The following is a 23,023-nucleotide window of genomic DNA, read 5'->3' as shown; positions in this document are numbered from 1 at the left end:
TTCAAGGACTGTTTGTTGGCCTTTAGGAGTGTTTTCCGGTTGAGTCTGATGGGGTGCCAAGTCCTGGCCCCAAAGTATATTTTTGGAATTCCCTGGGGACTTCATTAATTTTATAGCTTTGTGGTTTGAGGATTGTAGCATCTTCTTTTCTTTTTTTTAATTTGTTGAGCTATGATTTGTGGCCTAGTATGTGGTCTATTCTTGAAAATGTTCCACATGTGTTGGATAACAATGTATACTGTGTTTTTGTTGGATGGAACGTTCTGTATATGTCTGTGTATGTCTATGAGTTCGTTTTTGATTGTGTTATTGAGCTTTTTTGTTTCTAGATTTTTTTCTTGGAAGGTGTCTTTCCTTCAGAGTGGTGTATTAAAGTCTCCTGTAATTATTGTTAGTGTGTCAATATTTTTCAAATGTGTGATGAATTGATTGACATGTTTCGAGGGCCGTTCATTGGGTGCATGTATCTTTATGCTAGGAATGGCTTCCGAGCTATTGTTCCCTTTATCATTATGTAGTGTCTGTTTTGATCTCTCATCACATTGTTTGCTTTAAAGTCTGTCTTAGAGGTTAATTTTGCTCCCCGGCTTTCTTTTTGTTGCTCTTTGCCTGGTATGCTTTTATCCAGCCTTTGACTTTTAGTATGTCTTTGTTTGTGAGGTGTGTTTATTATAGGCAGCATACTGATAAGTTTTGTTTTCTTATCCATTTTGCTACTCGATTTGTTTCTTTACTGATGCATTTAGTCTTTTAACTTTCAGTGAAATTATGATAGGTTTGTATTTGTTACTGTCATTTTGCTTTTTATATGTGTGCTATATGTGTGCGTGTGTAGTACGTCTAGTTGTTCTTCCTGTGTTATTTCCCTGCTTGGGTGTTGCTATGTGCGTGTTGATTTTTGTGAGGAATTAGCTTGTATGTTGGTTTCAGGTGTGAGTGTTGTTGCTGTTTGTTTTTTGGCTGTAACGCTTCATTGAGTATTTGTGTTGTGGTGGTCTTGTTTTTGTGAATTATTTTAGTTTCTCCTTTTCTTTTAAAACTTTTATGTAATTGAATTTTTCCTCTGGCTGCTCTTAAAATTTTTTCCTTGTTATTGATGTTAGATATCTTGACTACCAATTGGCAGGGAGTTTTCTTCTTGTGATCTCTCCTGGCTGGAGGTCTTTCGGCTTCCTGAAGAATTATGTTTTCCTCTTTCAGACCTTGAGGAAAGCTCTATTGCAGGAGCTCTTGGACTATTCTCTGTGTGAATATTTTTGCTTCTTCCTCTTTTGGATCCCTCTAAATCACAGGTTGTTCCTCTTAATTGTGCCCCTCATTTGTTCTGAAGCTTTTCTCGGTCTCTTTTGCTTTCTTTGTTGTTTGTTTTCTTGCAGGTTGGAATCTATAGGTTTGTCTTTTGGCTCACTCATTAGGGTTTCCATCTCTGCAATTCTTTTTCTCTGTTTTTAGAATATCTTGCAATTCCTTAATAGTGTTGTTTAATTATGCTATTGTCGTGCTTGCTTTTTGTGTTTCTGTTTGGAGTTTCTCTAGTGAGTTACTAACTTTTCTATTGTTTCACTTTTTCTCTCAGACTTCCTTCAAGTGTTGCACACGTACGATCATCCTTTAAACTTTTTTTTCTTGTAAATCTGTAGGCGGTTCAATTTCAGACATTGCATTTAGGTCTGGTTGGTATTTATTTGTTTCTGTTTATCTTGTTCTTTGTGTGAGCACCAATATCTTCTGTTGTGGCTTTGACATTTTGGAGTCTTTATTAGGGGTGTTAGGTAGGTGATGTTATGTGGGAGTGGTTAACTCAGGTGTTGCACGAGAGAGGTGATGGACAGTTTTTATTTAGTGTCTGGGGTAGAGCGTTAATTAGGTGTTTGGGGAGCTATCAGAAAGTGGGGGAGGAAGTGTTAGAGGAAGTAGAGAAAAAGTAATAGTAAGTAAAAAAAATGGATTGGTTAGGGTAGTGTAATTTGGTAGGTTAAAGGAAGGGATATTAGGCCTCCAAAATGCCTTATCTGCATTGGTGGAGGAATGGGTACTAATATTGATAGAATGGAAGGTTTTTTAAAATGTAGGAATAGGGTCAGCTTTGGATTTTATGAGGATGAGAAGGAAAGAAATGGTTTGACAATGAAAGTGAAACTAATATGTAGTTTGATAGTGCTATGAAGTAAAACTTTACACATTTAGAAATATGTAAAGAAAGGAATGTGTAAAATAAATATGTAAAGAAAGGAAAATTAAAGGAAAAGGGCAAGAGGTGAATGTTTTAAGAAGAATAATAGGAAAAATAATGGTAGAGTAAGATGCAGGAGAGCTGTTAATGTATGTTTGAGCTCTAAACTTTGCCTAGGAGCTTTGTCTCTGTTGTGGGTGCTAACTTCTGGGTTGATGGTGTGTTAAGGGACTAGAAAAGAAACAAATTAAATTGAAAGTTAAAAAGTAGATAAATATATACATTTTTTCATTCTCCCCCTTGCCCCTACCCTTACATATACCTGCAAATGGGGCAGTCCTGATTGAGGATAAATTATAGGAATAGTGCACAACTTTGTGTTAAAGAGGGGGAGGGTAAAGGAATGATAGAACACAAAGCAACAAAAATACCGGCCAAAAGATCAGCTGAGTCCCACACCTTGCCCTGGTGGGGGTGACCAAGTGGGGTTTGAGGAATGGGGTCTATACCTACCACATACCTAGGTGGCCTAGGAGGGTGGAATAAAGCAAAGACCTACCCAAGAAGGCAAGTAGCTTATGTAAGAGACTGGGGATACTGACCTGGAGCTGGATAGCTAGGTATGTGTTCCCTGAGCAGCCTCTGGGCGCCTAGGCTTCTAGTGTCTGTCTCAAGCCCATTCTCCCTGCCTGTGCTTGTAAAACCTGCTGCAGTTTCTACTTGTTTGTTATGGTAATACTTTGTTAAGGAAGTGTTTGTATGTGTGTTAGCTGGCACCCAAAGATGTTTGAAAAGAGAGAAAAAGAAAGGGGTGGAGGTAAAGCATTACAATGCTCCTGTTCTTCAAGCTTTTGGGGCTTTGTAGGTGTTATAAGGTTGGGGGCTGCTCTGAACTGAATCTCAGGGAAGGTGGCTAAGTGTTGCCAAATTGCGCTGGAGCTTCCTAGGCTTGTGTGAAAAGTTGGTCTTTTTACTATTTACGCCCACTCCAGGCTACCCTGTAGAGTTCACTCTTGGATAATGGGGGTGGTCAAGTGGGAGTCGGGGAATGAAGTCTATACCTGCCACCTACCTAGGTGTGCTAGTGGGGAGGGAATAAAGCCTACTCAGAGGGCAGGTTACTATCTGATAGACTGGAGGTGGGGGTGTTAGTCTGGGTGGACTAGAGAAACACATTCATAGACCCTCATATGTTGTGTATAAGAAAGCTTTATATACAAGAACAGTTAAATATTGAGAAAACATCCCAGTCCAGATCAAGTCCAATATTAGCTCATATGTCTGATACCAATCTATAAAGTCCTCTTCAGTCTCACGAAACACAGGCAATGACACCCAATGCAGGAAGATCATAGTCTTGTGGATCCAGTGGCGGTAGAGGCATCTCAGCATTGGCAGGGTCTCCACGTGGTTCCTTGAGATTCCAGGGCATGAGCTCTATCAGTGTAGCGCAATGTGTCTTGTCAGTAGAGCGTCTCCAAGGGAGCGAGGAGAGAGAGAAAGTGTCTCCTGTCCCCAAGGAGGAACCGGATTTTCCAGAATTCTCAGGAGAAGACCATGCCCACACAGAGACCTCATTGGCTATGATTCAATTGACAGACTAGAGTCCACCCCTTCACTCTTAATCCTCTCAAGTCCCAGACTGACACCAGATTACGTAACTGCCACAGGGGGCTCAGTAGGGGCTGGAGTCAGGCTTTAGGGTTGTTGTTTTCTAATCTCAAACTGCTTTTGCAGTTTCTATTTGTATTGATGCTGATACTCTGTTCATGGACCTGAGAAGTTAAAAAAATAAAACATGTTTTCTAAGGTTTGGGGCATTTTGGGTTATTTTGAGATGGGGGTTGTGCTGAGCTATATACCTCAGGGAAGGGGGATTGGTTTTGCCCAGTGGGGCTGGAGTTCCCTGGGTTTATGTTCACTACTTATGTCTGCTCCAGGCTGCCCTATAGATATATCCCCATGCAGCTCAGGAGGCTGTGTTGCCCCTGCTATTTGGGAGCCAGGACAGTGGACAGTGGGGTATCCACCAGGGCTTTTCTGTCCTGGATGGAGAGCCAAAGCTATTTATATATTTATCTGCCCCTGGCTCATCCTGTCCTGTAGAACTATGTCCTTGCAGCTCCACCACTGCGCTTCCCTCCCCCCTAGTTAGCTCCTCTGTTGGGAGACCCAGGAGCCTGCACTCAGCTGGCCGAGTGCTGTGGAGATGACAAAGGGGAGTCTTATTGCTGCTCTCTAACTCTAGTAAATTTGTGGTCTGGAAGTGTAGGATATCCCTCTCAGTGGCTCCTTTGTGCTGTTCTCTGTGGAGTCCATCCTGTGTGTGCTCCTTGGTCATGGCTTGCACTCTCTCCCATCTTCGCAAATCCATTTTCTATTAAACAGTTCATACCTACTTTGTTTCATGGCACTGATTTTAATTCCTAATTCTACTCTGTTTCCTGTTTCCATTCCTCCTCCTTTCCTAACCCTTCTGAACTTTGTCCTTGGGTAAAGGCTATCCTTTTGATTTCAAATGATTAGTTATTCTAAGGTGTGCATGCCTCCCTTATGTTATTATTTCTTTCATAGTCCTTTCTGTGGTCCAGCTGAAAATTGAGCCATGGGGGTGGGTTAATTTCCTGACTTGAAGGATGACTAAGTGTCATAGGGTCAGGGTTGCCCCCGTCTCTATCCAACCAGAAAGCATGGCTCTTTTTTGTGATTTTGAATTTTGTTCCATTTTTTTTCTCCACTCTCCTCAGGACTCCTAATGTGACCCTTTCCAGAGCAGTTGGAGTGGTAACTGACCACTGTCTGGTTTTCTAGTCTCAGGGTCTTGGAGACTGATGCTGAAGTGGTCCACTAGTCCTTTGAACTAATTACTCCCATATATTTTACATTTTCTTTCACTCTACCTTCTCAGGCTTCTTGATACCTTTCACAAATTATTGTCTTAGTGTTGAATAAGGAATTTGGTATTAACGCAGATCCATCTCTGTGTTTCATTTCTGTGTGTGTGTTCTTTAGATTGTAATTTTTTCTAAATCAGAATTTATAGTAATATAGATATATGTGCCTCAGCTGAAATTTAAATTTCCATCAAAGAAAAAAGAATTGTAAGTGATATAAATGAGTTGGTGACAAGTATTTAGAGTCAAAGAATTTCAATAACTCAGTGGCTTAAAAGAATACAGTGTCTGTGGCTCAGAAGCGCAGGCATGACATCGCTGTGTCCTCTAGGTAATGCCTCCCAAGACTGCAGCTAAGATTTTAGCTGGAGCCGCAGTCTCCTTTGGGCTTGATTGGGGAAGGAACACTTTTGTTAACAAAATTTAGTTCCCTGTGATTGTAGGACCAAAGGCTCCCGTCCTTGCTAGCAGTGTGCAGGAGGCATCTTTAATTTCTTGCTGTGGGTCCTCTCACAGCTGTAGGCAGCTGCAAGCAGGCAGCATGCTTTTTCAAAGCCAAGAAGAGAGTAAGAGAGACTCCAGAAAAATCTTTACTGCAGTCTTAATGTAATATTATCACGTACCCAGAATATCCAGTTGCCTTAGTCATGTTCTTCTGTTGGTTAGAAGTAAGTCACAGGTTTCACTCAGACACAAGGGGAGGCGATGGGGAAATGGTGAGACTGCCAGGAGGTATGAATATCTTTGGAATCATGACTCCTTAAGAGTATGCCCACCACAAATGTATTGTTCAAGTCCACATGTTACTGATTGCTGAGAAGAAATGTGATCCCATTTTTAATCAGGTGTAATTTTTCTAATTGGGGAAGGCAAATCTACACTAGCTAGATGTTAGATTTTAAAATTATCTTTAAAGTATACATCATTTTTACTTGCCTATAATAACATGATTAACACTTTTATAACAGATTTGTCTATGAGCTAGAAATTATTTTTAAAGAGAATATACTGTTTAGACACTCAATGCTTATTTGCAGATACATCTATGAATTACTCCATTTGATTTGGAGCTCTGGTTGTGTAATGTATTGCTCTGCAAACCACACAGTCAACAGTTTGAATCCACCAGCCACAATGTGAGAAAAAGATGTGGCTTTTTGTTTCTATAAAGATTTAAAGCCTTGGCAACATGTAGGGGCAGTTCTACTATATTTTATGGGATTGCTGTGAGGCAGAATTTCCTTGGCATGAGTTTGGTTTTCAGTGAGTTATATTTGATTCATTAAACAAATCTGTTAAATCTCAAATTGATAATATTTTAATAAAGTTTCTTGATAAATAATGGCAGAGTTCAATTATCTTCAAATTTTTGGCCACCTATCATCTAAAAGAATTTTAAAATGTATGTAGTCTCTGCATATTTATTTGGGAAAAAGATGGGCTTCTAGTCCCATGAAGAATTAAACAGTTTCGGAAACGCATGGGGCCTTTTTACATAGTCTGATAGGGTCACTTTAAGTCAGAATAGACAAGATGGAGTTTGTGTAAGTTTTGCACATTTTTAAGTTGTAAATGCCATCCTGAGTTTATAGCCCACCACTATTATGTCTGATAAATCGATGAACAAGTTCTTCAATAATTTAATGTTACATTATTCCTTTTTCTCCTTGAAATTTAATTTCTATTCTACTTTCTCCACATAATTTTATCCTAATAAAGTGGTATTTTTTGCTTGTACATCTTAATCACACAATCAAATATCTCTGCTGTGATTACAAGACATTAAATAGTAAATATTTTATGTCAAACTTGCTTACCATTTCAATTATTGTTTAAAATAGCAATAGATACATTTTAACTTTTGATTTTGATAATTTTAAATACATTTTGCTTTTCACTTTTTGTTGTGAATTGGTTGAAGGTTACATAAGAAATTAATTTGCCATTGAAAGATTCAGACATTTTGTGTCATGTCATTGAGTGCTAGCCCATGTTCCTTGTTTCCATTCCATCTTTCCTCACTCTGCCTTCTGAACTGTTATAGAAAATACCTTTTAATAAGACTTGTTTATGGTACTTTGATCAAAGGGGGTGCTCATAGACAGCAATATTTTCCTTTCATTTACAGTTTCTATACTTCCCGTTGATTCATCGTGATATAATTTGGAAGGAGTGAGAGTTATGCTTTTCTTCTGTGAAGAGGGAGAGGGATGATTGCGAAAAGAAGTAGTTAGGTATTCAAGAAAGGTTGAATTGTTACTACCATTGTTACTACCGTCCACTAGAATGTGTGTTATGAGGGCATGCTATATGAGAGCCTGTTCACAACTGTATGCCTAAACCCAGAACAGAGAGTGGCACATTGTATATAAGCAGTGTAATATTTAAGAAATGAAAATTAAGTTATGGAGGCAACAATTATTTAATAAATCAGGAAATCAAACATGGTAAATACTGTATCTCCGTAGGGTGTGTGTTAGTGGGTTTCCAAGGCAACATGACAAACACTGGAAAGAACTCTGTGGTCGAGTAGTATTGGATCCTGAGTTTATGGTGCAACTTCTCACAGGAGTCTATTATGCCATGTAAGTAATTGGAATTTGAAGTTGTATTGATTCTTATTAATGTTTGGGAACTATTTTGAACGCACAACTTCTGCACACACACTTGTTCTTATTTTGTTTTTCTTACATGAATTCCTTTTTAGTGCTTCCTAACTAATTAATGTTTAAAAAGTAGTCATTAAAATTAAAGTCTAGAATTCATTACATTCTCTTTATGGAATACTCTATAACTTTACCATTTTTAGCTTTGTTCATAGCTCAAGATTTTTCATGAGTACATTAAATTGATTGTTCAGCATGTGATAAAAACCAACTTATGTGCAGAAACAACTGTAAAGTATTTTAAATGTTAATATGTGGAAAATTCATTCTCTCCTATAATCGAAAATAGTATTACTTAGAAATGAAATTTATATAAAAATTGACGTTAAAGCCTGTTTTAGAACCAGATTAGTAAGTCTTGTAGTAGTTAAAAGGTTGTACTAAAGAATAGAGATACTTGAGAAAAGATAAATTATCTGTCTTTTGGTAGGTATAATGGACAGTGGGACCTTGGTCAGGAAGTCCTTGATGACATCATTTACAGAGCTCAGCTAGAACTCTTCTCGCAGCCACTGTTGGTAAGTTGTCTTAACTCTTTAATAAACCCATCACTATATGAAAACACTGTTCTGAAAATACTGTTGGGTAAAGTAATATATAATACATGTGCTTGTTAGCTGCCATGGAATCAGTTCCGACTTGCAGCAACCTGTGTACAACAGATGAAACATAGCCAGGTTCTGAGCCATCCTCACAACCATTGCTACGTTGGTGCTCAGTGTTACATTGTCAGGCCATTTCGTCAAGGGTCTTCACCTTATTTGCTGCCCACCTACTTTTCCAAGCATGATGCCCTTCTTCAGGGTCTGGTTCCTCCTGATAATATTTCCAAAGTAGGCGAGACAGTATCTCGCCATCATGTCTAAGGAGCATTCTGGTTGTACTTCTTCCAAGACAAAGTTGTTTGGGCTTCTGGCAGCCCATGATACAGTAAATATTCGTTGCCACAATATAATGTAATGTGTAAAGTAATAGAATATACGAGGCAATCGAATCAATGAAGAACAAAGTTTTATTCTATGATAACAACTGGTTAACTGTTTCAAGGAAAGCAAATTTGATTTAGATCCTTCTTCAATATGTGATCTTACTTCAATATTAAGGTGACCAGACGTCCCGCTTTTGGTGGGACAGTCCTGATTTTTAACAATTTTTCCCATGTTCCGGGTGTTTTTAAAAGTCCCGATTTTTGGAAAGAATGCACAACAAGCTAGGGTATATGGTTTTCGGCTGTCATGTGGCTATTTCGCCAGGATATGAGTTTTATCAATGGTGTCCCGCTTTACCAATATTAAAATCTGGTCACCTTATTCAATATGTGATCGTTTTATAGAGAAACAAAGGTCAAGTAACTTAAATATTTTGATGTCATGTAATCCTTAAAGTAAAAGATACAAAGAAAACATATATATTGATTGGAATCTCTAGGGAAGGGAAGACTTTATAAGCTCAAATGATGGGAAAGTCACAAAAAAGATTGATCTTTTGACCACATAAACATCTAAATTCTAAACCATCTGCTTTCTAAAATTCTAAAATTTTGAATATACAAAAATATTCACAGCAGAACTTACAAGAAAATTCAATTAATATTTATTTTATGTAAACATTTTATATTCCCCACCTGTAACCCCCCTGCCAAAAAAGTAAATTGTATTTGACCCACTACCCCATGACAAGAATAAACCCATTTCAAGCATTTTAACTTAGTAAACTATTTTAAAGGCAGAAAAAACTTATACATAATATTGCCATGATATTTTTAATTACAAAAGAATAAATATTATCTAAATATTTCAAAATAAAGATCAGCTAAGTTGAAGAATTAGATCCTCACAACTAGAGAAATAGACATCATGATAAAATGGAGAAAAGATTGAAGTCAACGATGTCATTTTAGTTGGATCCACAATCAGTACTCATAGAAAAGGCATCAAGAAATCAAACAGCATATTGCACCAGGTCAATCTGCTGTGCAATACTTCTTTATTTAAAGTGATGAAGTGCAGAGATGTCTCTTTGAGGACTACATTGCCTGACTCAAGCCATGTTATTATTTTTTTTTATTGACCTTTTCCCAATTTTATTAGGCTAAAATATCTTTTAATTTAAATACTTTTATTAGGGGCTCTTACATTTCTTACCACAATCCATCCACACAAGCATCCATTGTGTCAAGCACATTTGTACACATGCTGCCATCAGGCATGTTATTTTAAATCATTTCATATGCATGTAAAAGCTAGACAATGATTAATGAAGACTGGAGAAAAAGTGATGCCTTTGAATTATGGTGTTGGCACATAATATTGAAAATACTTTGGCTGCCAGAATAACTAACATCTGTCTTGGAAAATGTCTTGTCTTGGAAACATCTGTCTTGGAAAAGGACATGTTTAGTAAAGTCAAATGTCAGTGAAAAAGAGGAAGACTCTTGATAAGACGGATTGCCACAATGGCTGCAGCCATGGGCTCAAACATAACAATAATTATACGGATGGGCTCCGGTGTGGGCAGTATTTTGTTCTCTTGTACATAGGGTCACTATGAGTCAGAACTGATTTGATGGCACCTAGCAATAACAAATGTTCACAGCAGAGAACACAGCTTGATGCTTATTGATGAAATTAAATACTTTAGGATTTATATTACAAAATTTTATACATTTTGAGTAAATGGTAAAAGCCTATGCAGGGATTTTAAAAATTTTAGATATTAACAGAAAATCTAAAATGTAAATTGTCTAGGTTATTGAATTGTACATGATTTTTATTTGCTTTCACTTTTTTCTGTTTCCTTAGTGTTTCTATAATGGTATTTTTCATGTGAGTTGTGCATTTTCTTTGAAGGAAATTTAAAAATAGCCATTTTCTTTATATGCTATATTTAATATAAATATAAATGCATTAAAGTAGTATTGCAATAACCCTTTGATATTTGGATTTTTTTTCTTATCCAAGTATCTCTAATTTTTGTTCTATGTATAACAGAATTTATAGTAGTATCTTTGCAACTTTGTAAATTAAATAGTGACATTTTCAAGGCAGTATTAGTAAAGAAATTAGTTATCTCCAGTCCTAAAACATTCTTTTATTGTTAGGAGTTTTTGAGAAACCCAATAAATAACACTACCTTCCTCTATTTAAATCGAGAGCCAAGTGATAGACAAAATGATTGGCATGTGGAAGGGAGAACAAGACGACAGCCTTATTACTGACCAGACTGGGTGGAAAGAGTTCCATCTCAGTCTAGCCCTGGAAATGTGTACTGAGACTTCAGTCAGCAGACCAGGCACTTTTCTTGTGAAGGCCAGCCTTAAAACCGAGAGGGTCCTGAGGAGCGGTTGTGCAACTGAGGGGAAACATTGAAACAGACAAACCATGCAGAGTTCTCACCTCTCCGTGAGCCAGGAACCAGAAAAAGAGCAAATGTCTTTCCTAAGGGGCTTCTAGAATCTCGGGGCTAGCAAGCCCCAGTCAGCACATCCATAACATGGGGGAATGATGAGGGCAATGATTGTACAAATGTGCTTTACACAATTGATGTATGTATGGATTGTGATAAGAGTTGTATGAGCCCCTAATAGAATTATTAAAAAACAACAAAACATGGGTGGACAGGTACTAGAGACACATACTACATAACAGAATGGGTGGGTACTAGAGATAAGATGGTAGCTTAACCTGGGATGTCCCTGAGCTCTCCAGGAGTAATGATCAGTATCTGAGGGAGTTGGTTATGCTTAGGGAGGGGTGGACAATAGAGCCTGATTGCTCTTCAAGGCAGATAGCCTCTAGGCTTATAGTAAACATCCAAGTGCTTGTAAGAATATCTTAAAAGTAGCACCATTATAGCTGGAGATTGTGGGAGCCATCTCGAACTCACCAATGTGAAGGCCTCCCTCCACGAGAGTCTTGGCCTTCCAGACTCTTTATTAGCATAGAGAATTTATTCACATATGCTCAATTACTGGTCTTCCGTTTCCCACATTTTCTGGTTGCTGAATTCCACTCATCCATATGGACAGCGGGAGAGACAGGCAATTGTATACCCCAAGATCGTTACCACATTAGAATAGCCAGTTAAGAAATGAGAACCAATCAAAGGCAAATACTCTCTACCTGGGCATATTTGCTCTTGTTTACAGAGACCAGAAAGTGGTGGACCAAAATGCCAGGAGTATTTGGAGAAATTTTTTCTTAATGGAAATAGAGGAGGGAAGAAATGGTATCATTTATCAGAATTAAACTATGTCAGAAACGCATTGTTTTCTTGTGTCAGTATTCAACTATTTTTTTTCCTTTGGATTGTTCTTTCTCTTTGAAAGTCAACAATTTCAGGGAAACACTGGGATATATGATGTATACATATATTCCTCATTTGAAAAGTCTCAAATAAAAGAGCACTGGCAAGTTGAAGCAGCTTCATAAAATTTGTTTAAATATTCCATTATCTTTTAACTTCATTTTTCCTGGAGCTTTTTGAAGCCCCCTCTACAAGCACTTCTAACATACTATATTTTTAAAGTACACATTTTAGTACAAATTCAAGAATTATAGAACCGTGGAGTATAGAATAAACAAAGTATATTGATTGTAAATTTGTATAGACTTATATCATCATTTTAGGTTGCCAATGCCATGAAAAACTCATTACCATTTGATGCTCCTGATTCTACACAAGAAGGCCAGAAAGTCCTTAAAGTGGAAGTCACTCCCACAGTGCCGAGGGTATCTCGTACTGCAATTACAACAGCTTCAATCCGTCGTCACAGATGGAGGAGAGAAGGTGATTATAAATTCTCTGTGGTACACTCATGTACTCCAATACATATGTCACTGTTTTTACAGACTGTGTTGATCATGACATTAGCAACCTGTGTAAACAAGCTAGAGCTCTTTTGGAAAAAAGTAGTACTAGGAATGTGAATTTGAATGCCTAAGGTTTTTATATATATATATTTCAGACTCTGAATCTTAAAGCAGTGAAAAAGACTAGGTTCACTTTTACCTTTTCTTAAAGTAGTAATAAGACGAGAGAAACATTTTCTTTAATAAGTTACCATACTGAAAAAAAAAGTATTTGTGGGCATTGTGGGAGAAACTATATAACTGGCCAAATTAAAAGTATGATACAAGCTGTCTTTAAGAGAATTCATTCTTGTTTTTATATTTTGATCTTTGCTTTGCATTTTAGGGTACTTTTTTGGGGGGGGGCGTTGGTAAATGTTAAATCCAGCAGTATTTCAATAGGTATATGGCACTTGAATTGTCAAGCTGTCCTGCCTAAGAGATATTAATCACAATTTAATTATCCATATTTTTCTGCTCTATTCATTTGCAAACCTCACATTGTTCATCTGCTACCTTATGTGTGTGCATGCTGTGCACACACATGTTACTGTATAAATAGTGTTTGTTTTTATATCATATCCATATTTACATTCTCTATCTGCCTGGGTCAAAATGCTCAGAAAAGAATAGAGGAGCATAAAAGCACTAAAATTTTATATGTTGAATCCCAGATGGCTTTGACTTCTCAAACGAGGCTGACTCGAGTATTCCTGGCTCCCCGATCCAACACGGCTCCACTGACCTAGGGATCAAACGTGTGCAAGAGGGGGAGGTCCTGGTGCGCAGGAGCCCTGAGCATGGCTCGCCGGAGCCCAACTCAGCAGCAGCCACAACAGAGGGTAGGACAGAGATGAGGAGGCAGAAGTCAGTGAGGCAGTTGATGGAGAAGCATCCTGGCTCTCTATGCCCAAGCAGAACATCTTTCCATTCTAGTCTGTGTGTCCACTACCCCAGGGTGTATTAGCTTCTCTTTGCAAAGCACACCCTCCCTAATGCCTAGCACCAGGTCAAGTATAATCTTTAGTTACCATTTGTGCTGGCCTGGAGTCTGCATCCTTGTGTGATCAAAGAACAGCTTGGCATGGCTACTAACAAGATGGGAGCCTGTCTCAAAAAGATCTGCAAATGCTTGGAATTTTTTCATTACTGAGCATGTTTATTCTAATTCTAGGAAAAGAAAAAAAATACTTCCAATAGGCACGAACCTTGTTAGCCTTGTTATCAATTCACCTGATAATTTATTCTTTAAAAATCTATGGTGTGTGTTTTGAAATATTATTACACTATCTTTAAGAAACTAGACTGAAAAAAAAAAACTAGACTGATTAAGCCAATCAATTCATCTCTAATCCCAGGTAGTCCAGTAACGTGAATTTCTTTTTTTTTTTCTTTCACGAATTTCTTTTTTGTTTGACTAGAGTATACAGTACATTCTTGGATCAAGTTGACTAGCTCTAAGTCGATTACTTACTGTAAATGTGCTATAATGATGCACACCACATTTTAGGATTTATTGCAAGTTGTATCACACAGCTCCCAAACAAAATCGAATATATTCCTTGCAGGCCAGGTATCCTTGAGAAGCAAATTAGCAAACAGTGTAAGTATCTCAGAGTGAGAATCTGCTTTCGTGTCCCTCACTCATTTATCAAAGAGCTGCTTTTTGATGGGAACACAGGTACATGCTGTTTGACATACAATACCCATAAGAGTTGGCTCTGTAAAAGAAGGCAACAATAGTTGCCAAATAGTTTTTTTTATTATGTAGTGTCTTATGTGTTTTATTGAATAATAAACACTATCTAATAAATTACTATTGTAAAATCTTTATATTTCCTTAGGGACTATATCATGTAGTTCTAAAATAGGTTACACATTTTTACTTACTTTAAAAACAAAACATACATGTAGCTATTACCTCTATCCTAGTGGAGGTATTTTGCTTTATTGGTACATTAGAAATTTGAGCATGCTCAGTAAGAATCTAAATCTGCCTAAATCTCCTTTGCCCATTTGTCCATATTGACCTTGACTTCATTTAACAGTGTTGCATGTGCATGACCGAGGGTCCCAGAGAAGTGACTGCTAGTTTGCAGAGATCATTCTCTAAGTGGCTGTATAAAATGCAGCAAAAACCTTTTTATGCTTTTCATTATCTATTTTATCCTCGGGGTCAGTTTTACCTTGTCTGAAAAGAGAGAGAGAGAACACCACAGTATATGTTGAACCCAGAGTTGCCCTAAATTGAGAAAACTTATTTAACAACATTCGTGGTGATTGAATGAGACATTGAAGTGTGTCTGCTACCAATGTTTTATAGTGAGGGAGTATTTGTGCTAAATAGCAGTTGGTGAAACTCTAGAAAATGGGTATTAAGTTAGAACACTTCTTTCAAAAGTTGTCTTTGAAAAGGGAATCCAAATACTACTTAATTTTTGTATCTCCTATCAATGAAAAAAAGGTTTGCTTTGAAGGAGGGATTTATGTACAAATAAAGATTGTTTGAAATTTTCACAAAATTGTTTTACCTTTTAATCTAAATAAATTATAGTTTTAAGTCAATAGAGGCCAAACTTATAAGTAAAGGCAATCACGAAAAGTTTGTTACAAAATTCTTTTCCATTATCTCTTCTCTGAGTCATGATTGGTATTTTTATCATGTACAGAGAAAATCAGCAGGGAAAATAATAGTTGTAAGGCAACAATTGTCTTTTCCTTAAAGTTTATTAAATAGAAGCAAGAAAGTATATAATCGATGAAAAATGTTGGTGATTCTACAAATTGGCTAGAGCTTTTATATTAACATTAATAATATTTTTCCTTTGAAAAGAAAACAAGTTTTGGGGTGTGATACTTTCAAATGACTTTGAAGTCAACCTTTAAAGACCTGTGAGACATACGAGGGGTACCCCCAAAAAACCGGTATTGCACTGGGTAGAGTGGAGTGGAGCTTTTGTAGTGTGCAGTTCTCCTGCTAGGCGAGTATCCAGTGACCCTCTCATAGGTAGTGCACCCGCTGGCGTCGCCTGTAAAGGTTTTTTCTGGTCCCAGTGAATTTTTATGTAAAAGCAATTTTGCTCGAACCTCGGTTTTTTGTTTTTTTGTGTGTGATGGCCAATTTAAGAGAACAGCATGCGGCTGTGAATTTTTGTTTCCTACCTGGCAAGAATGATGCAGAAACTGTTGTGATGCTGAACACAGCTTACGAGGACAGTGTTATGGGAAAAATTCAAGTGTATGAGTGGTTTTCTCCTTTCAAAAAAGGTGAAATGTCGATTGATGACAAACCTTGTTCTGGACATTTGTCAATTTCCTGCATTTAATAAATGGAGTTTGTTCCACCAGCTCAGACTTCAGACTGTTAAGTTTTCTATTTAGAGGTTTTGAAAAGATTGCATAACAGTGTGTGACCAAAAAAGGCCTCAGTTATGGCAGACGGGGGACTGGTTTTGCCACCATGAAAAACGCACCTGCTCACACAGCCATCTCAGTGTGCCAGTTTTTTGGCAAAGAACAGCACACCTCTCTTGCCCCAGGCACCTGACTCATCTGACTTCACTCCATGTGACTTATTTTTGTTTCCACAAATGAAGAGGGATTATGAAAGGACAGTGAGTCGAGGATGTAGAAGAGGTGAAGAAAATAACGAGGGAGGTGCTGTCAGCCATCCAGACAGATGAGTTTGAAAAGTCTTTCCAGGAATGGAATTGTAGATTTGACAAATGTATTAAGTGTAGTGGAGAATCCTTTGAAGATGATAAGCTTGTTTTGTAAAAAAAATTTAAGTACATAGCTTGGGGACGGGGAGGGGGCAGGGGAATCCGGGTCATTTGGGGGCACCCCTTTGTATAGTGTCCACCTACATTTTCCACCTTTAGGGTTTAATGGGAAGTGTCTGCCCCATTTTAAGTTCCTGCTGCCAGGCAATCAGGGCAGTAATGTGTGTAAATGTTTCACTCTGAAGAAACGAGCCTTATTTTAACAACCCCAGCACCATCAAGATATATGTCTCTTATTGATTGTGTCAAAATTAATATTACCTCATTTCATTAAAATATTTTTCATTACTGAAAGCATGTTTCAACTAAAATTCAAATCAGAAAATTTATCTTGGAAGGGTTACGGTTATACTTATATAGGTTGAAATTGAAGAAAAGATATGAATCTATTGGCTACCTTTCTCCTGAATGTCAAGTAACATTCTAATTTTAATTTTTAAAATTGGAATTAAAATTATTAGTAGCCTGAGGATGGTCCCTCTGGTTAAAGTTTACTCAGTATTCTACTACATTTGTAGAGTAGTGGATTAATGTGTCAGGCTGTTAACTGCCGGGTAAGTAGTTCAAAACCACCAGCTGCTCTGCAGGAGACAAATTAGGCGTTCTACGCCCATAAAGATTTACTGTGTTGGAAACCCAGAGATGGTTCTACTCTGTCTTAGTGGGTTACTGTCAGTCGAATCAAGTGGGTGGCAGTGAATTTGAGATTCTCTTGCATGGTGGCTTTTATGTTCTCTCTCTTATGGCTATATTGCTTGGGCTTCAGATCTGCATGTAGCTAGATGCAGAAGCTAGCACTAAGTCTCTCAGTCTCCTCTCCTAATAGAGATACGCAGTGATAGATTTCTATTTACTTCTAGTCTAATATTGATAGTATTAATTCTGAACTAGTAACCACTTTTTCTTGGACATTTGGATTCTTTATATTTATTTTCAGTAAATCATTAAGATGATATATGAATATAGTTTGAAGCTTTGGTTTTGAGGTCATTATACTCTTCCTTTGAAGAAGGGGTTGAGAGAAGTGGTGTCAGCTGCTACTGTTTTTAGTTGGGGCATTTTCACATGGCTTTGCATGATAGCCGAGGACTATTAAACTGCTGGATATAATAAAAAAGGATGCTTTTGCTTTCAAGATAATCTGTTTTATTCCTTTGGAAAGAAATAATGATCCATATGAGAAAATATAATAATATTTTATGTATGAATACTTCATGTAAATTTACTTATATAATCTGTATCTCAAAGTAATATTTTCTTAAAATTGTGTTTTCTAACAGATTTAGGGTAAACCCTCTTGTAGTCTGGACAATTAATGCTTTATTAAGTCACTATCTGTTTGTGAAAGAGGCAAATGTGTCACTTTCTAAGAAAATATTGATTGTAATGTTAGTGAGAGAATTGGCCTTTCAGAAAACCCTCAGGCAATCTGTATATTTCTGCTCTCCTTCCCACAAAATCCCAAGATTAAGGTTCCTTTGTTAACTACAGTTTCTCCATGAAGTATGATAGGGCACGATAGTATTTTTATTATGATAATAATACATACCCATAATACATGAAAAAATATGATAGTAATATATTATATGGGAAGTAAAAATCTTAGTTAGATGTCCTTGGGGTTCTTTAGCCCTGCTCTCTGATAGGTAAATATTTTCTTCACATTAATTGATCAAGAAAATATGGAAAACAACAGGCATGTCTATAAGACAAAATGTGATTATAAAGTTACTGGAAGAGTTTTTTAGTTTTAGTTTGATTTGCTAATTCAGTGTTAAAAGTTCTCAAGCAACATAGAAGCCTTTAGCTTTTGAATAAAACTGTTATTGTGGTTAATCAGAGTTGAGAGTGAGTTTCTGCTGTAGTTCTGAGTAGCTGAAAACTAGAAGGGTCTCTCTTTTGCATGGTCTGCCTTATGGTGGGTTCCAGACGATATGAGGGGAAAAAAGTTTGACAGAATAGGCACCTCACATGGCCAAAGTATTATTGTTAGAGACATCGTGAAGAATGTTTTAGGCACCAAAATTTAGATAGTACAGTTTATAGGCAGTTTTACAAGAGTATGGTAATTAAACTAAATAAGCAGAATGAATACCATATTGGAATTCTGTATAGATAGACTTTTATTCCCCTAATAAAACATTGCCAACCAGTAGCAAATATTATCCAAGAGATTAAGGCCAGCATTGCTCTTCACAGCTGCTTCCTATTTAATTAACTCTTGCTGAGTTTGTCTGTTTTGTTTTCAGGGGCTGACGGTATAAATGGTGGAGAGGAATCTGTAAACCTGAATGATGCAGATGAAGGATTTTCTTCAGGGGCTTCCCTCAGCAGTCAGCCAACTGGGACCAAACCTGCATCCTCCTCTCAGAGGGGAAGCTTAAGGAAAGTAGCAACTGGGCGTTCAGCCAAGGATAAAGAAACAGCCTCTGCAAGCAGATCCAATGAGACCCCTCGAGATTCAGTAGTTCGCAAGCAGTATGTACAGCAACCAGCTGATCTTAGTGTAGATTCAATTGAGCTGACACCGATGAAGAAACACCTGAGTCTGCCTGCTGGCCAGGTTGTGCCAAAAACCAATAGTTTAACTCTAATCCGGACAGCCAGTGCTTCCTCAAGTAAATCTTTTGACTATGTAAATGGCAGTCAAGCAAGTACCAGCATTGGGGTTGGCCCTGAGGGAGCTACTAATTTAGCTGCTCATAATGCTAATCGTTATTCAACTATCAGTCTACAGGAAGACCGACTGGGTCAAGCTGGAGAAAGTAAAGAGCTGCTGAGTCCGGGAGCCCCCTTAACCAAGCAGTCTCGATCCCCCAGTTTCAATATGCAGCTAATATCCCAGGTGTAGCTTTGACATCCTCTCCTCTCTCTGCTTACCTTTTAAACTGGACATTTCATTGTGCAAGAAGACACTTCATCCCACATTGTGAAACTACTGGTCACTGTAATCAGATTGAGTGTAGGTGTCTTCATACTGTATTTCGTATGGAAACAGCAATAAGGCTTTCTTTCTTTCTCCTTCGTCTCCTTTTCACCTATTCCTTGTAAATGTGTTTGTGAAGCAGTATAAAGTGTATGCCTTTCCTATGCCTTCCTTTCTCCTTGGGTGATGTGCAATCCATCGTAGGGTGATCAGTCCCATTTCAGCACTGTGAGACTGAGGATATATTAGAGGAAATGGTGTATATGATCCCTATGAAATGATTCTTTGGTTTTGGTTTTTTTAAAAAAACAAACAATGCAAAACGGGTTTGTTCTCATAATCTGTAGAACTATGAAGACTACCGGATCATATTTTCTTCTCTTAACCAGGAGTGCCTCAGAGGTTCTGCTATGACTTTAGACTTCTCTGAGTCTGTGCAGTCGTTTGCTTGAGAAGCATGGGGGAGGGTGGCAGACTGCTGTACATTTTCATTAAATGAGGGTAGCTCTTTGTTTTCCCCATCTCTTTTCCTCATCTCCTTTATCCTGAGGACCTAAATGTCAATGCTGAGTCATTCAAATCAAGTTGGTCTCCTCTGTTGATGAGGGGGTGTTGATTACGTAGTTGATAATGCACTTTCAATGGCTCTATAGTCATAATTAACATGTCTTCCCTCTTCCCAATAAGGACATAGGGTCATTTCTGTCCTTCAAGTTTCAACAACTAACAAATCAGAGCATCCCAGGGGCATGTTCTGTTTCCCAGGAATGATTGACATGGTGCTGGGTAGGGGAGGGATGGTATTTGTTTAGCTTGTGTGGGATTGTGTGTGTGCTGGGGAAGATTTTGCTTGGTTTTTATGTTGTTTGTTTTCATATGTGAGTTGGTGATGACTGAAATAGAACAAGTACGTCTTCAGGTAAAGAGAGGGATTTCTCCATCCATTTTCTGTGGTCAGATAATTGGAGAAACCCTTTCAGCTGCTTTCTAGATGTACCTACACTCAGATACTTTGGATTACAAAATGTTAAGTCCTGGTAGGTCATATATGCCAAGGAAACACATCAGGGACAGATAATTGGCGGAAAACACTGATGCTTCAGTGTTGACACATTTTTATAGAACATTTCTACCAGGGAGTACTGACTTAATTTCTCCTATAAGGACCACACTGCCTTTGTGTTTAATGTAATGAATGCAATTTGTGTACCTTCTAGTCATGTATCTGCAGAAGTTTCTCATTTTTATAAAATTTTGAAATCATGCCAGTATGCTAGATGTTGAATGTAATATAAGTAGCATTTGGTAACTGTGCTAAGAGGCTATAAAAATTCATTATTAGTAAAGAGAAAAAAATATTTTTGTTCTGATTTGATTAGATAAATTTTCATTATCTAATTTATCTAATCAATTATCCATAATTTCTTCTGGATCTTAGACTCTGGCTTGAAATATTAGGTTTTTGAAAATCAGTGTGAGTTGGTATGTTAACTTATCCTTCCATAAAACACATTAGATTCTAAAGTGAACATACATTACTTTTCGAGTCACAAGTTTAATTACTTCAAATAAAAAATAGTTGAAGATTAAAAATAATCAGAGCTATTAGTACTTTGTACGTTTAGACATTTTTACTTTATTGTGAAAAATTATATACTGAATTTCTAGAAAGCAAGTATTCTTCTAATTAACAAAGTTTTAAGTTTACCAATTAAAATTACAATGGATTTTGATTAATAAAACGAGGGAAAACAATTTCTTATTTTTTCCCACACCTAAAAAAATTCCCCTCCCTTCTTTCTGTTTTATAAGAGCATTTCTAAAGGGGGTTTTCTGTTAAAATCTTTATAAGATCAACAATCTTGTTTGAATTTGTTGATCTATAATATTTTCAGCTCGTATGGAAATAAAATTAGAACCTGAATTAGTATGTACAACTTTGCCAAAATCTGCAGTAAACTAAAAGGTGACAGATGATCTGTTGATTTGTGTGTTTGTGTATGGTATGTGCATGTATGTGTATATATCACAAAAGTGTATTTTAGATGTCCTGTGCTGCTTTTAATTTGACTAAGGGATGTCATTTTTGAGGATAAACCACCTGGTTTGTTGAGGACAGAATAATTATTTTCATTTCTGAAAATTTTGTTTTTACTGACATCTAAAACATAATTCTAGTTAAGTCCCCTGTCCCACTGCCTTTGACCTGAGTCCGACTCATTCGGTTTCTGAAGCTGTAACTCTGTCCCAGAGCAGGTCACCGCATCCTTCTCGCCAGCAGGTCCCTTTAATTCTAGTTAAAGCACACACAATATCTCATTACAAAGCTATAATTAATATAATTAGATAAAAATTCCCTTGTTTGTTAAAAATTGTATGTTGTATCTGTGAACTGGGTTTTGAAAAAGTTTCAACTTATCAGTGAGCATGTGTATATATTTTATATGTATACCTCCTGGTAATGTTTTCTGATCCTATAATATTTGCGTTCCATTCTTTTGGGAATGTGACTTAGGACCAATGAGAAATATCTCTGTTAGTTTAAAACTTTGCATTCAGATTCTTGGAACAGATGTCCTGTATAAGACTTGGTTAAAATGGAAGAAGTTAGTTTAACAAGCCAAAGTTTTCAATAGTCATTTGCATTTAATTTGAATTAGTTTGTTTGAGATATACAGCAATGCTGTTACAAATATTGACCTACAACCTTCATACCTTATCCTTTAATAAGCTTTTGTTTTTCACTTTATAATTTCCATTTTTATAATGTCCAGCCATCGTTGAAAAGGCTATTTAGGGATAAAATGCTTGTTTTTTATAATAAAACAATTTGACGTCATCTGTGCTAGGATGGATTCAGGAAAAGAAGTGTCTGAAGGCTATGGAACATCTGACATTATAGTTAAAAATCACATTGCTAGAAAACAAAGTAAAATGTAAAGTGAAAAATTGACTAGAAGAGATTTATTTTAAGATGAAAATATTTTGGGAAGCTAGGAAGAGAAAATGATTGTAATGTTAAATCCTGATCTTTGCCACCACCTTGACCCTCCCACTCGACTGTGCCTATTATTATAGAATCCGAATTTTTGAGCTAGAAGAAACCCCAGAGATAATCTAGGTAGTCTCCCAATCCTAGTCCCTTATCTATCCATCCTCAGGAAACTGAGCATCAGAGAAGCTGTAACATGGTCCTGGTCACATAACTCAAAAGCAGAGCCAGAATCAAACCCATCTCTTATCTAATACATATCAACAAGCCACTGCCTCCCTTTACGCGTACTACAATAAATGGTACATGGCTACAGTTTATTTAGTTCTAGTCTTATAGCTGATATTACAGCACGGCAAGAAAAGTATTCAAAAAAATAGAGTAAAAAATAGATAGGGAAGTGTTGGGAATGTAGGTATCTATACAAATCTAAGGATAGAGTTATTGTTTTTTGTTCTAATTTATCCCTTACTATTTTCTGTCAGATAACATATGTATGTTGCCATCTTATTGATTTTATTTCTAGGAATTTATGTAAATGTGAAATAAAACCAATGAAATGGCTTTGATCAGTGTTTCTAGCCATTTTAAAGTAATTTTTGAAACAGCCAGCTTTCACAGTCACCCAGGTGGTGAATTAATTGTATTATTGCACAATGGGATATTGCAAGGTGAACTTTAAATAAACTTCATTCCATTCATTTCTAATATAGAAAGAAATTGAACTTTGTACTTGGTGC

General features: G+C 37.0%; 1 protein-coding gene across 3 annotated transcripts in view; it reads left to right on the top strand.

The window, feature by feature from the left end:
• The window catches only part of FAM126B (family with sequence similarity 126 member B), an 89,008-nt gene extending 67,747 nt beyond the window's left edge, over positions 1–21,261 (top strand). For 2 of the 3 annotated variants that reach the window (XM_045294899.1, XM_030887024.2), the window contains exons 9-13: positions 7,536–7,652; positions 8,164–8,251; positions 12,362–12,521; positions 13,258–13,425; positions 18,615–21,261. In XM_045294899.1, the coding sequence (XP_045150834.1) occupies positions 7,536–7,652; positions 8,164–8,251; positions 12,362–12,521; positions 13,258–13,425; positions 18,615–19,216 (1,135 nt within the window). In that variant the 3' untranslated portion in view covers positions 19,217–21,261. The remainder of the gene's footprint in view (positions 1–7,535; positions 7,653–8,163; positions 8,252–12,361; positions 12,522–13,257; positions 13,426–18,614) is intronic. The other variant, XM_045294900.1, reaches the window with a different exon arrangement.
• Positions 21,262–23,023: the final 1,762 nt, after the last annotated feature.

The sequence above is a fragment of the Echinops telfairi genome, unplaced genomic scaffold (genome assembly GCF_000313985.2).
Source record: "Echinops telfairi isolate 266 unplaced genomic scaffold, ASM31398v2 ScPeMD7_3;HRSCAF=10, whole genome shotgun sequence".
Taxonomy (NCBI): Eukaryota; Metazoa; Chordata; class Mammalia; order Afrosoricida; family Tenrecidae; genus Echinops; species Echinops telfairi.
The sequence above is the reverse complement of the archived record's forward strand: the minus strand, read 5'-3'. Positions and strand labels throughout refer to the sequence as shown.